Consider the following 17,498-nt stretch of genomic DNA (forward strand, 5'->3'; position numbering starts at 1 on the left):
TTCATCTCATCAGAAATACTATTAATTTACTGGGATGCTGTGAGTTTTCCAGGATGTATGGCCATGTTCCTGAAGCATTCTCTCCTGACGTTTTGCCCACATCTATGGCAGGCATTCTCAGAGGCTGTGGGGTCTGTTGGAAACTAGGCCCAGTGGGGTTTATATAGCTGTGGAATAATGTCCAGGATGGGAGAAAGAACTCTTGTCTGTTTGAGGCATGTTGCAAATGGCCAGGAGAGAATCCTTCTGGAACATGACCATGTTGTGAAAGGAAAGCCTTTGACACTATTAATTTAATTAAAATTTGCATGAAACTTTGTTCTGTGTAATATAGCCACTGGACGGGACTTGAGCCATGTATTCCTGGCATTTTCTGTTGCACAGATTTGAGTTTTCGGAAGAGCTTCTTTTTCCTACGGCACAGGTTTCCATTGTTCCGCGAAGTCCTCACGGGAAAAGGGTGTAGATGCAGATGTGAAAGTCCATTCTGAGAATGAAAGGCTTGTTTTGTTTGGGTACAAGCAGTGACTTTGCATGTTGTGAACCAAATTGTGCTTGAAGGTCCTTCATTCAACCAAACAGGAAGATCCAGGGCAGAGGCAGATATGAGCAACAATGCCCTAATGTATGTTGGCACCAACACGATTTCCCTGAATTTTGCTTGGGGTTTCGTTGGAAGAGAACAGAAAGTGTAATGTTAACAATTTGATAAGCATGTCCTTTTAAGCCACGCATTGAAAGAAAGACGTTGGATTGTTTGTGAACACATAAATCCTTACTCTGCTATACTTTTGCTTCAGGTTGAGCTGTTAGTTCCTTGTAATCTATCTATCTACATAGAAGGGTAATGGAATCACAGCACCGGACAAAACAACTCAACTAAATGCCCCACAACCTTGAAAATTCACAGCACAACCTCTCATCCACGCCTCTATGTTCATACAACAAAAAGAAAATAAAAATTAAGTCCTAGCCACAGCAACGCGTGGCCGGGCACAGCTAGTCTCTATATATAAAAGAGTGATGGAATCCTGGCACCAAGCAAAACAACAAAACTAAAAACCCACCAACCTCGAAATTTCACAACACAATCCATCATCCACGCCTTGAGGTTGAAACCACAAAATATCACATCATGAACCTCCACAGGGCCTAAAAACCCCCAAAAACCAGAGCTATTGAGTGCAATTCCAATGGGCCACAGCAACGCGTGGCAGGGCACAGCTAGTACCCTAATAGAGTTCTTCTGTGTCTCAAATCCACAGCTGGTTAGGCAGCCAAGAGACAAGGACTGTTCAGTGGCTACACCAACCTGGAGTTATTTTTAGTATCCATTCATGAAGGATCTTTATATTATGAAGGATCTTTATATTAATTTCAACAATACATTAATTTAAACTTTGAGTATGTTGAAATTAATGTGTGACCAGTTCCAATTGTTAATGTGGGATTTGTGTATTGATAGTGTTTAAATGCAATTTGTGCCCTGCCTGTATTGCAACTGATTGCATCATCCGGAATGTACCATAGTGTGGAAAGAGTTAATTGCCAAGAAGCTATGATGACCTTGATGTGTGGCTGGAACTAGGGAGTATCCAGACACAAGTGTTTGTGCTTATTGATTGAGTCAGTTCAGTTGAGTTCTGTCTGTCTAGAGTTAGAGTCAAGTCCTGTGTTCATCTGTCGTCTGTTAGTCTGTTTGTGTTGTCCTTCCCCACCAAACTTTGCTGCTTGGCTTGCATCCTCAACCAGGCTCGTCTTGGATCGCTCTTCTAAGGTTTTGCAAGAAGCACACCTTTCCTGTCCCAAAAAACGGTCGCCATAACCTTCCTTGCAAGCATTTACAAAACAGAAGAGCGATCCAGGACCAGTGTGGGGGGAAGTTGAGCGCATGCACATGCGCAGCTGCAGAAAGGGACGCCTGCCTGGTTGAGGACGCAAGCCAAGCAGCAAAGTTTGGTGGGGAAGGACTTTCCAAACTCTTTTTTCGCTATGAGAAGTGCCTAGATTTCAATGGGGACTATGTTGAGAAGTGATATTTGGGTGTGGCTTTCAACTGCATATGGTAAATATTTTCTCCTATACTTCGTTGATTTTTAAATCCAAAACGTAATCTACTTTCTGGATAGCCCTCGTATTTATTTATTTATTTTTATTTATTTTCATCATTTCTATCCCGCCCTTCTCACCCGAAGGGACTCAGGGCGGCTTACAAAACTGGCAGAATTCGATGCCAATACATACATAAATGCTATCTGTGTGTTGTCGAAGGCTTTCATGGCCGGAATCACTGGGTCATTGTGAGTCTTCCGGGCTGTATGGCCAAGTTCTAGAAGCATTTTCTCCTGACATTTCACCCACATTTATGACAGGCATCCTCAGAGGTTGAGGGGTCAAAGTATGATGACTGATGTGAAGTTGAGGAGCAAACTGAACTTTTTAGGGCTTGATTCCACCTCTTATCTGCTTGAAAAGCTGATGTTTGTCAAAGTAGACGGCACTGAATGAGCTCTCTATGAAACAGCCTCAGAAAGTCACATGCTAACTTTAAAAATTTGTGTTTTTTTCAGATCGCAATGAGTGTCAAGAAATACCAAACATTTGCAGTCATGGTGATTGTATAGATCGCGAGGGAGGATATACCTGCCGTTGCCACACTGGATTCAAAACCAATGAAGACCAAACCATGTGCATAGGTATGTATGGAAACATCATCTTACTTTTCTGATTAATAAAAGGAGGAAACTAATTGCTTCTGTTAAGAACAATATAAGGCTGGCATCTGGGGATGTAGGTGTACATTCTATTACCAAGTAGGGAAGTCATAGGGAGGAGGGAGCAAGCTTGTTTTCTGATGCCTTGGAGACTAGGATGCGGAAAGGAGATCCCACCTGAACATTAGGAAGAACTTCCTCACTGTGAGAGCTGTTCAGCAGTGGAACTCTCTGCCTCGGAGTGCAGTGGAGGCTCCTTCTTTGGAGAGGCTGGGTGGGCATCTGTCGGGGGTGCTTTGAATGTGATTTTCCTGCTTCTTGGCAAGATAGGGTTGGACTGGATGGCCCATGAGGTCTCTTCCAACTGTATGATTCTAATTATTTTGTCTGATGTACATAAATAGATTTGTGTTTCTCGTGGTTTATAACATGATTTTTTTCCCTAAACTGTATTAATCTGTCCATAGATATAAATGAATGTGAGCGAGAGCCATGTGGAAATGGCACATGTAGGAACACAGTCGGTTCTTTCAACTGCCGCTGCCATACGGGATTCATCCTTTCTCACAATAACGACTGTATAGGTAAGAAAACCCCATGATAGGTTCAACAACTTGAAGGTACATAGTAATAACAAATAACAATAACTCAATTTTCTCAGGAGAGAATGCAATCTTGTCCTTCCCACTAGGGCTCAAGCAAAAGCAAACTGATGTCGCCGCTCCCAAGTTTCCTGCAACAACATTATTATAGTATTGCTTTGATTCCCTCTTCTTGCAAGGACAATTTTTTTTGTAATATTTTGGACATTTTATTAATAATATTTTGTTTTTAATTTTTCTTTTTCTTTATTTCCCTCCCCTTACCCACTTTTCTTAACCCTTTCTCCATTTAGACATCGATGAATGCGCCACTGGCAATGGGAATCTGTGCAGGAATGGCAGATGCAACAACACTATTGGATCTTTCCTATGTATCTGCAATGAAGGTTATGAAATGACTCCAGATGGAAGGGTCTGCCTTGGTATGTAAAAGAGCTTCATGACAAAATTTCACTGTTTATTTTCTATGACAAGATATTACCGTATATACTCGAGTATAAGCCGACCCGAATATAAGCCCACCAGGACCCTAACCCAAGTATAAGCCGAGGTTTTTTTTCAGTTCTAAAAAAGGGCTGAAAAACTAGGCTTATACTCGAGTATATACAGTACTCATAATGTATGCCGCTTTGAATCCCACCCATGTGAGAAAAGCAAAATAAAAACAAATACATAAATGATGATGATACTGCTGCTGCTGATGATGATGATGTTCCCATTAATAATGGTGAAAGAGATGAAGAATCGACTTGATGTCCTGCTGAAATCACTAATGTTTTTCAAAACCAATATACTCTGGGCTGAGATGAATGATATTCTTGGTATTTCTTTTATAAAACCTTGTCAGGCCCATGTTCATTGCCTGTTTAAAGAACCGGGCCATTTATATTTGTTTCCAGTCAGATTTGACTGATATAGTTTATTCAATACTTTCACATATAGGACAAATAAATAAATAAATACATAAAAACCAGATTATAAAATTCAACACAAAATACACTATTAAAATACTATGTAAATCACTAAAATGCTACATACATCAATGGCGAGATGCACCCTTAAAATACAGTAGAGTCTCACTTATCCAAGCTAAACCGGCCGGCAGAAGCTTGGATAAGCGAATATCTTGGATAATAAGGAGGGATTAAGGAAAAGCCTATTAAACATCAAATTAGGTTATGATTTTACAAATTAAGCACCAAAACATCATGTTATACAACATATTTGACAGAAAAAGTAGTTCAGTACGCAGTAATGTTATGTTGTAATTACTGTATTTACGAATTTAGCACCAAAATATCACGATATATTGAAAACATTGACTACAAAAATGGCTTGGATTATCCAGAGGCTTGGATAAGTGAGACTCTACTGTACTACATAAAATACTAAATGAAATAGCTCTTGCATAGTTAAAAACTAAATAAAATTTTGTATTATTAAAACTTAAGCAAGAAACACTTTGGATAAAAACAACTACACTATGATTAGGAAAAAGCACCCCCAGAACAATCAACTGCAATAGACTGATACAGTCGGCATTAAGGAATTTTGCTCAGTTACAAAATCAAAGGAGAGCATCCGATCATAACAACATAGAATTTTTACTTGCCAGCATCACTTTTTCTGAACTTAACTGGAAATATTTCCTGAAATCGAGTCTCAGTGAGAGCGATCTGGCTGCGATATCTATCACCCCATTGATCGCCAGGGTTGATTTGGCTAATGGTTGCCTTGTTTATTTCTTCTTACAGACATCAATGAATGTGCACTGGATCCTGGTAAATGTACACCTGGTACATGTCAGAATCTGGATGGTTCATACAGATGCATCTGTCCTCCTGGATATGCCCTGAAAGATGACAACTGCAATGGTATGTCATGCTCATTTATGTTCCAAAGTGCAACTCCAGGTATAGAGAGAGCATAGACTGTGGTAGCACATAGCAATAATAGCAAGAAGCAACACACAAGGGACAGTAATGCTTTCTTTTAAACCATGGAAGGCAGCATTCCATTGTGTGCTTTGTCGTTGATGCCGAACACTGAAATCTGATGTATATCCTTCCAGATATCGACGAGTGCTCCGAAGAGGCAGAAATCTGTGCCCTGGGCACATGCAGCAATACCCCCGGCAGCTTTGTTTGCCTGTGTCCCGAAGGATTTGTAGTATCTTTCAGCGGACGTAGATGTCAAGGTGAGGTTTTCGTGATTATTTTAAATGATGCAATCTCTAATCTTTAGATTCAAGTCTATGAAAAACGAAGGATGTTGTCTCCTGATGTACTCCAGTAGCCACCTAATGTTCCCTTGGAAGTTTAACTTCAGGAAAACCCTAAGTGCGCTTTCTTAGAAGAGCATCCCACTAGGTCCTGTGGAAATAAATGCCTTGTGGGGTTGTTGTATGTTTTTCAGGCTGTATAATAATAATAATAATAATAATAATAATAATAATAATAATAATAACAACTTTATTTTTATACCCCGCCTGATCTCCCCAGCGGGGACTCGGAGCGGCTTACATGGGGACCAAGTCCGAAACATACAACAATAAAACGATAAAACAATTATTCCAACAGTAAAACATCAATATCAATAAAACCATCATAGTAGTCATGTTCCAGAAGTATTCTCTCCTGACGTTTCGCCCACATCTATGGTAGGCATCCTCAGAGGTTGTGAGGTATGGAGAAAACTAAGCCAAGAGGTAAATATATATCTGTGGAAAGTCTAGGGTGAGAGAGGTCAGTGTGAAAGTTGTATTATTTGAGAACACCGAAATGCTTGACCACTCCAACAACTATCATGTCAGACTACATAGAGAAGCCATTGAAATCCACAAGCATGTGGACAACTTCAACAGAAAGGAGGAAACCATGAAAATGAACAAAATCTGGCTACCAGTATTAAAAAACTCAAAAATCAGAACAGTAAATAAAAAGCAACACTCTGATAACAGGATTTCCAGACATGAATCAACCAAGGGCAGTTAACGACTCTAAACAAAGGATGCCCCAGAGGCAGGAAGAAGACAGCAGATAAGCTTTTCAGTGCTAATTTAGGTGATTAACTACAACATTCACACTGACCTCTCTCACCCTAGACTTTCCACAGATATATATTTACCTCTTGGCTTAGTTTTCTCCATACCTCACAACCTCTGAGGATGCCTGCCATAGATGTGGGCGAAACGTCAGGAGAGACTACTTCTGGAACATGGCCACACAGCCCGAAAAACATACAACAACCCTGTGATCCCGACCATGAAAGCCTTCGACAACAAATTCCTTGTGCCTAGTCACCGTAACCATTTGTGCATCCTTCCCTGAGACTTTGTGGGAATTATAGGGCATTCCTTCTTTCTCAGTCTGCTTTTCAGTTGCTTGAGAGAATCAGAGTCTTTTCAGCCTCTTGGATTGCTAACTTCATCTGAATATTCTGGCAGCAGCAGAGCCATAACTGCCACCGATATCTAGTATGACTAATTCTGCCTAGAAGGAGCATTTATCAGAATTACAAAACCATCCTGTGGTTTGGCATCCTCTGGCTGGGCTGAAAGGGAAAAAAATGGAAGAGTGTTTGTAGTAAAATCTGGACTTAATCCCCTACCACAAGGCTTTTGATTGTGTAGCGTGTCTTCATTACATTGATAGCCTGAAAGCAAGGCTATCATTGTTTTGTTGTTCTTCAACTTGTAAAGCACCGTTTTATCATTATGGCACTATATAAATAAATGATGATGACATCATCAACAACAATAATAACAATAATACATTTTGTAGCTGAATAGATACATCTTACATTTGTCGCTTTGGTTTTTCCCAATTGAAACTGCTCCTTTTCCTAAAGGATGTCGCTCACAGTGTTCCATGGGAATTTTGCTTTGGGAATCCCTGATTTCCATTTTCATGCATGTGTCTTGATATGATTTGCAGCATTTCTCTAAAGTTTGTAAGTCTCAAGGCATATTCAAATGCATCCAAGGAAGTGTTTTTAATCAATGTTTAGGTAATAGTAAGAAATTCTAATAAATAACCTTGCAGGTTCTTTGCGGATAGTTGCTATTTTTTTTTAAAAAAAAACATAATTTCCCTGTTTTGTGAATGTGACAACAACTTTTAGATCCCTCCCCCCAAAAATATGCATGCTTTTTAATGAAGGCTGTCATGGAGGAATTCTGCCTTCTAGTAAACCTAAAATAGCCGGTAATGTGTTTCAGAAGATTAGTAGGTAAAGATAAAGGTTTTCCCCTGACATTAAGTCTAGTCATGTCAGACTCTGGGCTGCTCATCTCCATTTCTAAGCCGAAGAGCCGGTGTTGTCCATAGACACCTCCAAGGTCATGTGGCCAGCATGACTGCATGGAACGCCTTTACCTTCCTGCTGGAACGGTACCTATTGATCTACTCACATTTGCATGTTTTCAAACTGCTAGGTTGGCCGGAGTTAGGGCTAACAGCGGGAGCTCCCTGTGCTCCCTGGGTTTAAACCACCAACCTTTCGGTCAGCAAGTTCAGCAGCTCTGCGGTTTAACCCGCTGCACCACTGGTGGCTCCTAATGTGAGCTCGTTTTTTGGAAATTAAATTAGAAGTCACCATACTCTTTTCAGTATCTAAAAAAGTTGCATTGCAATTCAGACCAAACCCAACTTTATTTAATTTTAATATTTTCAAAGTTAGATTATTAATTAGTGAAATACTATTTAACTGTTTGTGATAGTATAAATAACAAGCCCTGGAGATTTTCTTTCTTCTTTATCTAAATCTTTTGTAAAGCCTTGGGTATTGCTCAGCATGAATCTCCCCTCCAGTGGAACTGGTCATGCAGTTGAATAGGCACTTGGCACTCAGACCATTCTTTTCCCAATAAGAGGAGATGCTAGCGATCAGTCTGTTTACTGCTTGTGGTTTCTCTTCTGCTCCGGCGCATAGGTTACTTGGCACGTGCGGTGTCACAGTGCGGTGACACAAAAGCCAATTCTGTTCCCTCTTAACCTTCAGGCCGCTTGCCAAAAACGCCGGAGGGGAGAAAAAGACAAGCCTTTGCAATTGCCACTCCAGGATCCTTTTTCCATATTACACTTGGTTATCACTTGAAATGTAATATAGCATCTTAACTTCCATCTGATCTTTGGTTAAGAAGCATTGTTCCGGCAGTAGGCTAAAAACAGATTAAAGCAACCTTGGCGTTAATCTATATATATAAAAGGGTAATGAAATTTCGGCCTAGGACAAAACAACAAAACTGCACATCCCAGAAACACTAAACTTGGCAGCACAACCCCTCATCCATGCCTCTACGTTCATACAACAAAAAGAAAAGAAAAATAAAGTCCTAATTAGAGGGAGAGGAAGAATTGTTTTTATTCCAATTGCTGCCAGTTAGAAGGCTAAGCTCCGCCCACTTGGTCTCCTAGCAACCCACTCAGCCCAGGGGACAGGCAGAGTTAGACCTCACTTAGGCCTCTTCTACACTGCCTATAAAATACAGATTATCTGATTTTCAACGCATGGCCGGGCACAGCTAGTACTCTATATAGAATCATAGAATCATAGAATAGTAGAGTTGGAAGAGACCTTATGGGCCATCTAGTCCAACCCCCCGCTAAGAAGTAGGAAATCGCATTCAAAGCACCCCCGACAGATGGCCATCCAGCCTTTGCTGCAATATGCATATGTCTGCAATATGAAATGCACATGTAAGTTATCCAAAGCAAGTCAAGTTGGCCTAGCCTGCTCCTTGTTTACTAGTCTTGCAAATTACAAAATTGCCTCTTTTGAGCAAATTGAAGACTATTTCTGACTTTTATGGAAGGACCCCATCCCTTCATACTTACACACGAAGAAAAGGAACATGTGCAACTCCCTTCTCTTTGGTGGAAATCAAAGTGAACATATAAACCACCTGTGGCTAAAATTTGGACACGTTTCCCAGGAACAGACAACTTCAAAACAACAACCATAGGGACATAATTCATGACTAGCAATGCAATCTTGCACAATCTGTAGTAAGCTCAGTGAGTTGAATGGCATCCTATGTAAGTGATATAAAGTCTTTGTGAATAACTTGCATGACATTTTTAGCACAATGTTCATCTTTAAAAACCTGAAAAACCACAAAAATATTCCATGTTCTTATTTTGTTTCAGATCAGAGAATAAGCTACTGTTTCACTAAATTTGAAGAGGGGAAATGTTCTGTGCCCAAATCCAGAAACCACTCTAAGCAAGACTGCTGCTGCAGTATGAACGGGGAAGGATGGGGCGATCCATGTGAACTATGTCCCCAAGAAGGAGAAGGTACATATATACATAATATATATACATAATACATATATGGAGTCTTTTGTGTGACTGTTGCAATGCTTGCTCGTAAGTGAATATCATTCAGTAGGAACAAAGTCTAACAAAGGAGATTTTTGCTGTGCAAATTCTGTTATTTGGTGAGAGTGAAAGAAACCAACAAAAATGTTCTAGTTGTGCATGAAAAACGCTGAACCAGTGTAATGTCGGTCTTTATCTATCATGTTTCACTCTCAACACTGGGACGCCACAGGGCTGTATGTTGAGTCCTCTGCTTTATTTTATTTTATTATTTTTTCACAGTATTTGTATTTTATTATTTATTCACAGTATTTATATTCCACCCTTCTCACCCCAAAGGGGACTCAAGGTGGATCACAATGCACATATACATGGCAGATATTCAATTCCATTAAACATACTGCATTTAGACAGACACAGAGGCAATTTAACATTTTCCAGCTTCTGGCTTCATGAGGGTATGCTCGATTCCAGCTACAGGGGGAGCTGCCGCTTCATCGTCCACTTGTGACACCGAGTCCTTGGTGAAGTACTTCCTCATTCTTTCCGTACACTGCTGGAGGGTTTTTCATGGTGTCGTAAATTAGTTAAATTAACCTCCCCACATAAAGCAGTACCTAAATTTTCTACTCGACAGATGCAACTGTCTTTCGAGCTTCATAGGTCAACAGTGAGCTAGGCTATTAATGGTCGGGAGCTCAATCCGACCCGGGCTGGCTTTGAACTCATGACCTCTCGGTCAGTAGTGATTTATTGCAGCTGGCTACTAACCAGCTGCGCCACATATTACCGTGCACAACTGGTTGATTTTCTGCAGTTAAATCTCTCTGTTTGTATTATAGAAGCTTATCGGCAAATTTGCCCGTTCGGATCTGGTATTCTGGTGGGACCTCGTGGTGAACCAATTGGTAAGTCATCAGTGCTTCGGCTTCATGGGACTCCGTTTTATTGATAACTAGCTTGGGGACCCGGCGATGCCCGGGTCATTTGAGAAAGGCATTATTTGTCTTGGATTGTTAGGTATTCTCAGTTTGGAGTGGGGGAACTACAGTTCCTAGAATCGTGGCTCAATCCTCCCCAAACCCTGCCAGTATTCAAAGTTGGCCATTTTGGGTCTGTGTACCAAGTGTGGTCCAGATCTGTCGTTGGCTGATCATCGCCCGGCTGCAGTGCTCTCTGGATGGGGGTGAACTGCTACAACTCCCAGATTCCCGGGGCAAGTGTCCTGAAACATCTGTCAGTATCCACAGCATGCTATGTTGAGTCTGTGTGCCAAGTTTGATCCAGATTCGTTGTTGGCTCTTTGGATGCAGGTGAACTACAACTCCCAAAATCAAGGCCCGTTTCCACAAACCCCTGTAGTATGTTCAGTTGGTCATAAGGCTTCTCTGTGCAAAGTTTGGTCCCGGTCCATTGTCGGTGGGGGTCACTGTTTCTCTGGATGCAGGTGATTTATAACTCCCTTTCCCCCAAACTTGTTCAATATGCTCTTTTGGTTATAGGGGCTCTGTGTGCCGGAGGGCTCATTCATTGCAGATTAACTATAAATCCCAGTACCTACTACTCCCAAATGTCCAGGCCAATTCCCCTCCAAACCCACCAGTATTGAAATCTGGGCATATCGGGTATGCATGGCAAGTTTGGTCCAGACCCATCATTGTTTGGGTTCTTAGTGCGTTCTGGGTGTAGGTGAACTACAACTCCTCTACATTCCTCAGTAGGAGTCACAATGCTCTGACTTGATGGAGGGTGAACTACAACTTCCACCATGTGGAGTCAATCCCCCAAACTCCTCCAGTAAATGTAGTTGTTGCTAAGTTGTGCTCTGTTTGTTATACAGACAGATTTGAAAGGGAAGGGCAGTAGGCGGGGTCATGCAAATTCCACACCAATGGAGAACTCTGGGATGCCTGTCTGTGGTGGAGGAAAAAGCAAAATCTAGGATGAAATGGTGCCCAAATGAAAGCATTCCTTGGGTGGTGGGCCATAGTGTTTGGGAAGGACATTGGCAGGGTTTTGGGCTACATGTTCATGGAGCTCACTGTAACCGTAATGTCAGTGGAAAAGAGTGACTTGGTGGCTCCTCAGCACTGGGAACTGTAGCCTCTTTGTGCTGTCTGTGTGAGCTGACACCTGTGCCACATACACACATATGGATTTTCACTTTTATTATGGATATAGATTTAGAAAACATACTTTGCTTTTTAGAATTGGGGGGAAGACCCTTGTCTCACGAAGTTTACAATCTAGAAAACAAATTAAGGGAAACAGCAGAGAAAACAAAATACTTGCAAAGGGAATGCTTGCCAGGGGCACACTAAATGTTTACCATGGAGACAGGTATATATGGGAACAGTAAACTTTATGGATTGAGGAGGACAAAAGAGAAGTTCTTGAAGGGTCAGCTGAATCTAAAAGGAAGGGGTTAAGATAGACTAGATTCAATAGAATCAATGCAATTCTAAACTGCTTTACTCTGAAATAAATTTCCAGAATTTGGATTAGGAAATTGCTTGAAGGCCTACAACAACAAATAATTAAGCACCTGTTCTTTCAACTATTGAATTGTTACTTACTTGGGTTTATAATACAATTTTGGGATTGTTCGGGATTCATTAGCGCGTATTCCTTTTATCTCTCTTAAGATGCGGATGAATGCCTGGATCCAGACATTTGTAAACATGGCCAGTGCATCAATACGGACGGCTCCTACCGCTGTGAATGCCCGTTTGGTTATGTGCTTCAAGGAAATGAATGCACAGGTAAGTAATAATTCCTGACATTGACTCAGTCTCAGTCTAGCCAGGTCACCCTTATTGGCTGGCCTTCCCCCTTTTCCGGTAAAAACGGCACATACTCTTGGGTAGGCGAATCAAGGATGTGCCACTAAGTATTTTATGTATTTACTAGCTGTGCCCGGCCACGCGTTGCTGTGGCCAAGTATGGTTGTATGGGAAATAAAGTATTGAGGAATTGGTGGTAGTTAAGGTAAAGGGTAAAGGTTTTCCCCTGACATTAAGTCCAGTCATGTCTGACTCTGGGGGTTGATGCTCATCTCCATTTCTAAGCCGAAGAGCCGGCGTTGTCCGTAGACTCCTCCAAGGTCATGTGGCCGGCATGACTGCATGGAGCGCCGTTACCTTCCTGCTGGAGCAGTACCTATTCATCTACTCTCATTTGCATGTTTTTGAACTTCTGGGTTGGCAGAAGCTGGGGCTAACAAGTGGGTGCTCTCTCTGCTCCCCCAATTCAAACCTGCGGCCTTTTGGCCCAGAAGTTCAGCAGCTCAGCGCTTTAACACGCTGCACCATCAGGGGATATTATTTCCTAAAAGATGTGAATATACAATATTTCTGATTTTTTTGTCTGTTGGAGGCAAGTATGAATGCTGCAATTAGGGAGAATGATTAGCATGTAATGGCCTTGCAGCTTTAAAGTCTGGCTGTTTCCTCCCTGAGTGAATTTTTTGTTGGAAGGTGTTAGCTGGCCTGGATTGTTTCCTGTCTGGAATTCCCTTGTTTTCAGAGTGGTGTTGTTTGAGATATTTTATGTACTTCTACTGTCTGTGGCCCTCAGAAAAATTTGTCAGACTTATAATCCAGTGCAAATTAGATAATCTGTGGAAGAGAACTAAGTGAAGCCTAACTTTGCCTGTCCCCTGGGCTGAGTCGGTTGCTAGGAGACCAAGTGGGCGGAGCTTAGCCTTCTAACTGGCAGCAATTGAATAAAAACAATTATTCCTCTCCCTCTAATTAGGACTTTATTTTTCTTTTCTTTTTGTTGTATCAACCTAGAGCCGTGGATGATGGGTTGTGTTGTCAGATTTCGAGGTTGGGGGGCCTGTAGTTTTGTCCGGTGCCCTGATTCCATTACTCTTTTATATATATAATTGGTTTATTTCTTACTGTATTTTTATCTTGCTTTCTCATAAAAAGAGCATTCCAGGGATCTTAAAAAGCATCACTGAAGACATTTTGAAAAAGAAACATTACTATCATTAGAAGTCAAATCAACTTTAGCCTGCCTCTTTTCTGTATTGCCGCAAATCTGGATTTCCTTTGTAGAGGTCAAGAAATCTCCAACTCACACGCTGTGTGTTTGTTTCTATAGATACTGACGAATGTTCTGTCGGAGATCCGTGTGGAAATGGGACGTGTAAAAACATCATTGGGAGTTTTGAATGCACCTGTGAGGAAGGTTTTGAACCAGGACCCATGGTGACATGTGAAGGTAATGCCCTGATTTCTTTCCAAAGGTAGTTGAGCAAAACCTTTCCATTCAGATATTCAGGCTTCTTGGTAGTCTGTGGTCCTCATGTCAGAAACCGCAAGGTTTTTCTTAGAACTTGGAAGGATAGTTGTAGACCAATAGTTCTCGACCTGATGTTTTGGCCTTCAACTCCCAGAAATCCTAACAACTGGTAAAACTGGCTGAGATTTTTGGGAGTTGTAGACCAAAACACCTGGGGACCCACAGGTTGAGAACCACTGCTGTAGACCAAGCCAGGCAAGAGCACAGTTGATGAAGGAGATTTGAAGCCACTGGCTGGAAGTTCTGGCCACTGTTCCAAGGACCACATTTGGGACAAACAAGACCCTGTGAAAATGCCATGCAGACTACAAAACCCATGGCTCTCCGCTACCTTATGACCCTGCTCCCCGTGGTTTTTATTCTTATTTCTTTCTCACCCCGAGTTTTAACTTAGTGTTCATGTGGCCCGCCCTGGTTTTTATTGCTTTTCTGTTTTTGTGCTGTAATGTATATTATCTATTGTATTGTTTAATTGTGTTATGATGTGTTGTTTTTATATTTTGTTATATTGTATTGTTCTGGGCATGGCCCCATGTAAGCTGCCCCGAGTCCCCGCGGGGAGATGGTGGCGGGTATAAATAAGGTTTATTATTATTATTATTATTATTATTATTATTATTATTATTTATTTATTTATTTATTTACAGCATTTATATTCCGCCCTTCTCACCTCGAAGGGGACTCAGGGCGGATCATATTGCACACGTAACGGCAAACATTCAATGCCATAACATAGAACAGAGACAGAGACAAGACGCAGGCACGGGCTGGCCTCGAACTCATGACCTCTTGGTCAGAGTGATTTGTTGCAGCTGGCTTGCTTTCCAGCCTGCACCACAGCCCGGCCTATTATTATTATTATGTGAGGGCCAGAGACATTCCAGAAAGAAAATGAATTACATAATTAATATTGAATTGCATAATTAAAATACTAATATTTAATTACATAATTAAAATATTTTTCTAGTAAGAAGGGCGAGGGCGAACAAAAATGAATTGGGCTGCGGGTTGGACCACAGTGCATTAAACCAACGGTTAAAACGTATCAAATACTAAAACCAATCTATTAAAACCACGCAGTCCAATATCATAATCTAAGGCCGTTCTAATTGTCATTGCATTGTTTCATAATCTCTTATTGCACAAAAAATTCTATTTTAAAGCCTGGTCCTACAACTATACAGTAGAGTCTCACTTATCCAACGTAAACGGGCCGACAGAACGTTGGATAAGCGAATATGTTGGATAATAAGGAGAGATTAAGAAAAAGCCTATTAAACATCAACTTAGGTTATGATTTTACAAATTAAGCACCAAAACATCATGTTATACAGCAAATTTGACAGAAAAAGTAGTTCAATACGCAGTAATGCTATGTAGTAATTACTGTATTTACGAATTTAGCACCAAAATATCATGATATATTGAAAACATTGACTACAAAAATGCGTTGGATAATCCATAACGTTGGATAAGCGAGTGTTGGATAAGTGAGACTCTACTGTATTACTATTTTTTCCCCCTAAAGGTCAGAAGGGATGGGGTTGATCTAATGTCACTAGAGAGGGAGTTCCACAGCCAAGTATATAAAGATGCTCAAAGTTTGATTTGTATGTGGTATTTTACAAAATGACTACTGGTGGTTTATGTTGTATAATTTTATTTGTTTGTTCTTTGCTATAGATGTGAATGAATGTGCTCAGAATCCCCTGCTTTGTGCTTTCCGGTGTGTGAACACCTATGGATCATATGAATGCAAATGTCCTGCTGGCTATGTTCTCAGAGAAGACAAGCGGATGTGTAAAGGTCAGTTGAACAGGGGGTGATCAAAGTACTGTATATACTCGAGTATAAGCCCAGTTTTTCAGCCCTTTTTTTAAGACTGAAAAAGCCCCCCTCGGCTTATACTCGGGTGAGGGTCCTGGTTGGCTTATATTTGGATCAGCTTATACTCAGGAATATATGATACTTTTATTAGTTTTCTCTATTATTTATTTATTTTTTTACAGCATTTATATTCCGCCCTTCTCACCCCGAAGGGGACTCAGGGTTGATCACATTACACATATAGGCAAACATTCAATGCCTTTTAACATAGAACAAAGACATTGGTATTATTGGTATTATTACATTTATTAATTTTCTCTATTATTGTTGCTACTATTGCATTTATTTTACTCTTTTATTATTATTATTATTATTGATACATTTATTATTTCACTCTGATATTATTATTACTGCATTTATAATTTTACTCTATTTATTATTACTTGTATTATTTTCCTGTATTATTATTATTATTATTAATAATAATAATAATAATAATAATAATAATAATAATAATAATAATAATATAAAACTTTATTTATACCCCGCCACCATCTCCCCAACGGGGACTCGGGGCGGCTTACATGGGGCCATGCCCAGAAAAATACAATATAACAGAATATAAATAGAACAACAAATAATAACACAATGAACAATACCATAAAAGATAATATACACTACATTATGATTATTACAAATCCAAATTTATTTAATGCTTAGACCATAGGTCTTTCGCATGCAAGACAAACAAACAAATACACAAAAGCCACATCATCAAATACAATATAAAACATGCCATTAAAACCCTATATAAATCATTAAAACATTAAAATGCTGCAAATATCAATATCAGGATATGCCCTTCAATCACTACATTATGGTTATTACATGTATTATTTTACTCTATTATTATTAAAAGGATACATAAGCACATTTACACTGAAGAAGATGAGAATAATGATTTCATCAGAATTGGACAGTCTTATCTTAAATTTGAGCTTTATGTAAATATTCAAAAATAGTTAACCTACTGATGCCTCAATTAATGTAATTTTATTGGTATCTATTTTTATTTCTGAAATTTACCACCCTCGGCTTATACTGGAGTCAATGTTTTCCTAGTTTTTTTTGTGGTAAAATTAGGTGCCTCGGCTTATATTCGGGTCGGCTTATACTCGAGTATATACGGTACTTCCCATGCACCCCACTCATCATGAACTCTTTCATGGCCTCTGGTAAATTGGAAAATAACAACACTCTAATGTCAATATCATCTAGTGATAATGCTTCTGGATAAACTTCAGAATCTAAAGTAGTATTTCCTAAAGTTTGATCTTTCAAATGTTTGGGATTTCAGCTCCCAGAATCCCTGAACATTGTCCAAGGCAACTGAAGCTTCTGAAAGCTGAAATCAAAACATCCATAAGGCTAGTGTATGGGAATACTAAAGAATTCAGAAGCAGGGATTTTTGTGTGTGTATATACACAAGGGATAAAACCCTTGTCTTTAAAAAAACAATGTATTGCTTCATTCTTTTCCCAAACTTTTGTCATTATATGCATATCATTTTTTTTTTCAGATCAGAATGAGTGTGAAGAAGGAATTCACGATTGTGAGTCGAAGCAAATGACATGCAAAAACCTGATCGGCACATACATGTGCATATGTGGGCCAGGATTCCAACGTCGGCCAGATGGCGAAGGTTGCGTAGGTAAGTAGA

General features: G+C 40.1%; 1 protein-coding gene across 1 annotated transcript in view; it reads left to right on the forward strand.

Annotated features, from left to right (window-relative positions):
• The window catches only part of fbn1 (fibrillin 1), a 245,076-nt gene that overhangs the window by 203,805 nt on the left and 23,773 nt on the right, over positions 1-17,498 (forward strand). The window contains exons 46-56 of the mRNA XM_062963593.1: positions 2,571-2,696; positions 3,182-3,298; positions 3,610-3,738; positions 5,071-5,190; positions 5,388-5,513; positions 9,466-9,615; positions 10,482-10,547; positions 12,285-12,401; positions 13,750-13,869; positions 15,634-15,756; positions 17,358-17,489. Of these exons, the coding sequence (XP_062819663.1) occupies positions 2,571-2,696; positions 3,182-3,298; positions 3,610-3,738; positions 5,071-5,190; positions 5,388-5,513; positions 9,466-9,615; positions 10,482-10,547; positions 12,285-12,401; positions 13,750-13,869; positions 15,634-15,756; positions 17,358-17,489 (1,326 nt within the window). The remainder of the gene's footprint in view (positions 1-2,570; positions 2,697-3,181; positions 3,299-3,609; positions 3,739-5,070; positions 5,191-5,387; positions 5,514-9,465; positions 9,616-10,481; positions 10,548-12,284; positions 12,402-13,749; positions 13,870-15,633; positions 15,757-17,357; positions 17,490-17,498) is intronic.

This window comes from Anolis carolinensis, unplaced genomic scaffold (genome assembly GCF_035594765.1).
Source record: "Anolis carolinensis isolate JA03-04 unplaced genomic scaffold, rAnoCar3.1.pri scaffold_11, whole genome shotgun sequence".
Taxonomy (NCBI): Eukaryota; Metazoa; Chordata; class Lepidosauria; order Squamata; family Dactyloidae; genus Anolis; species Anolis carolinensis.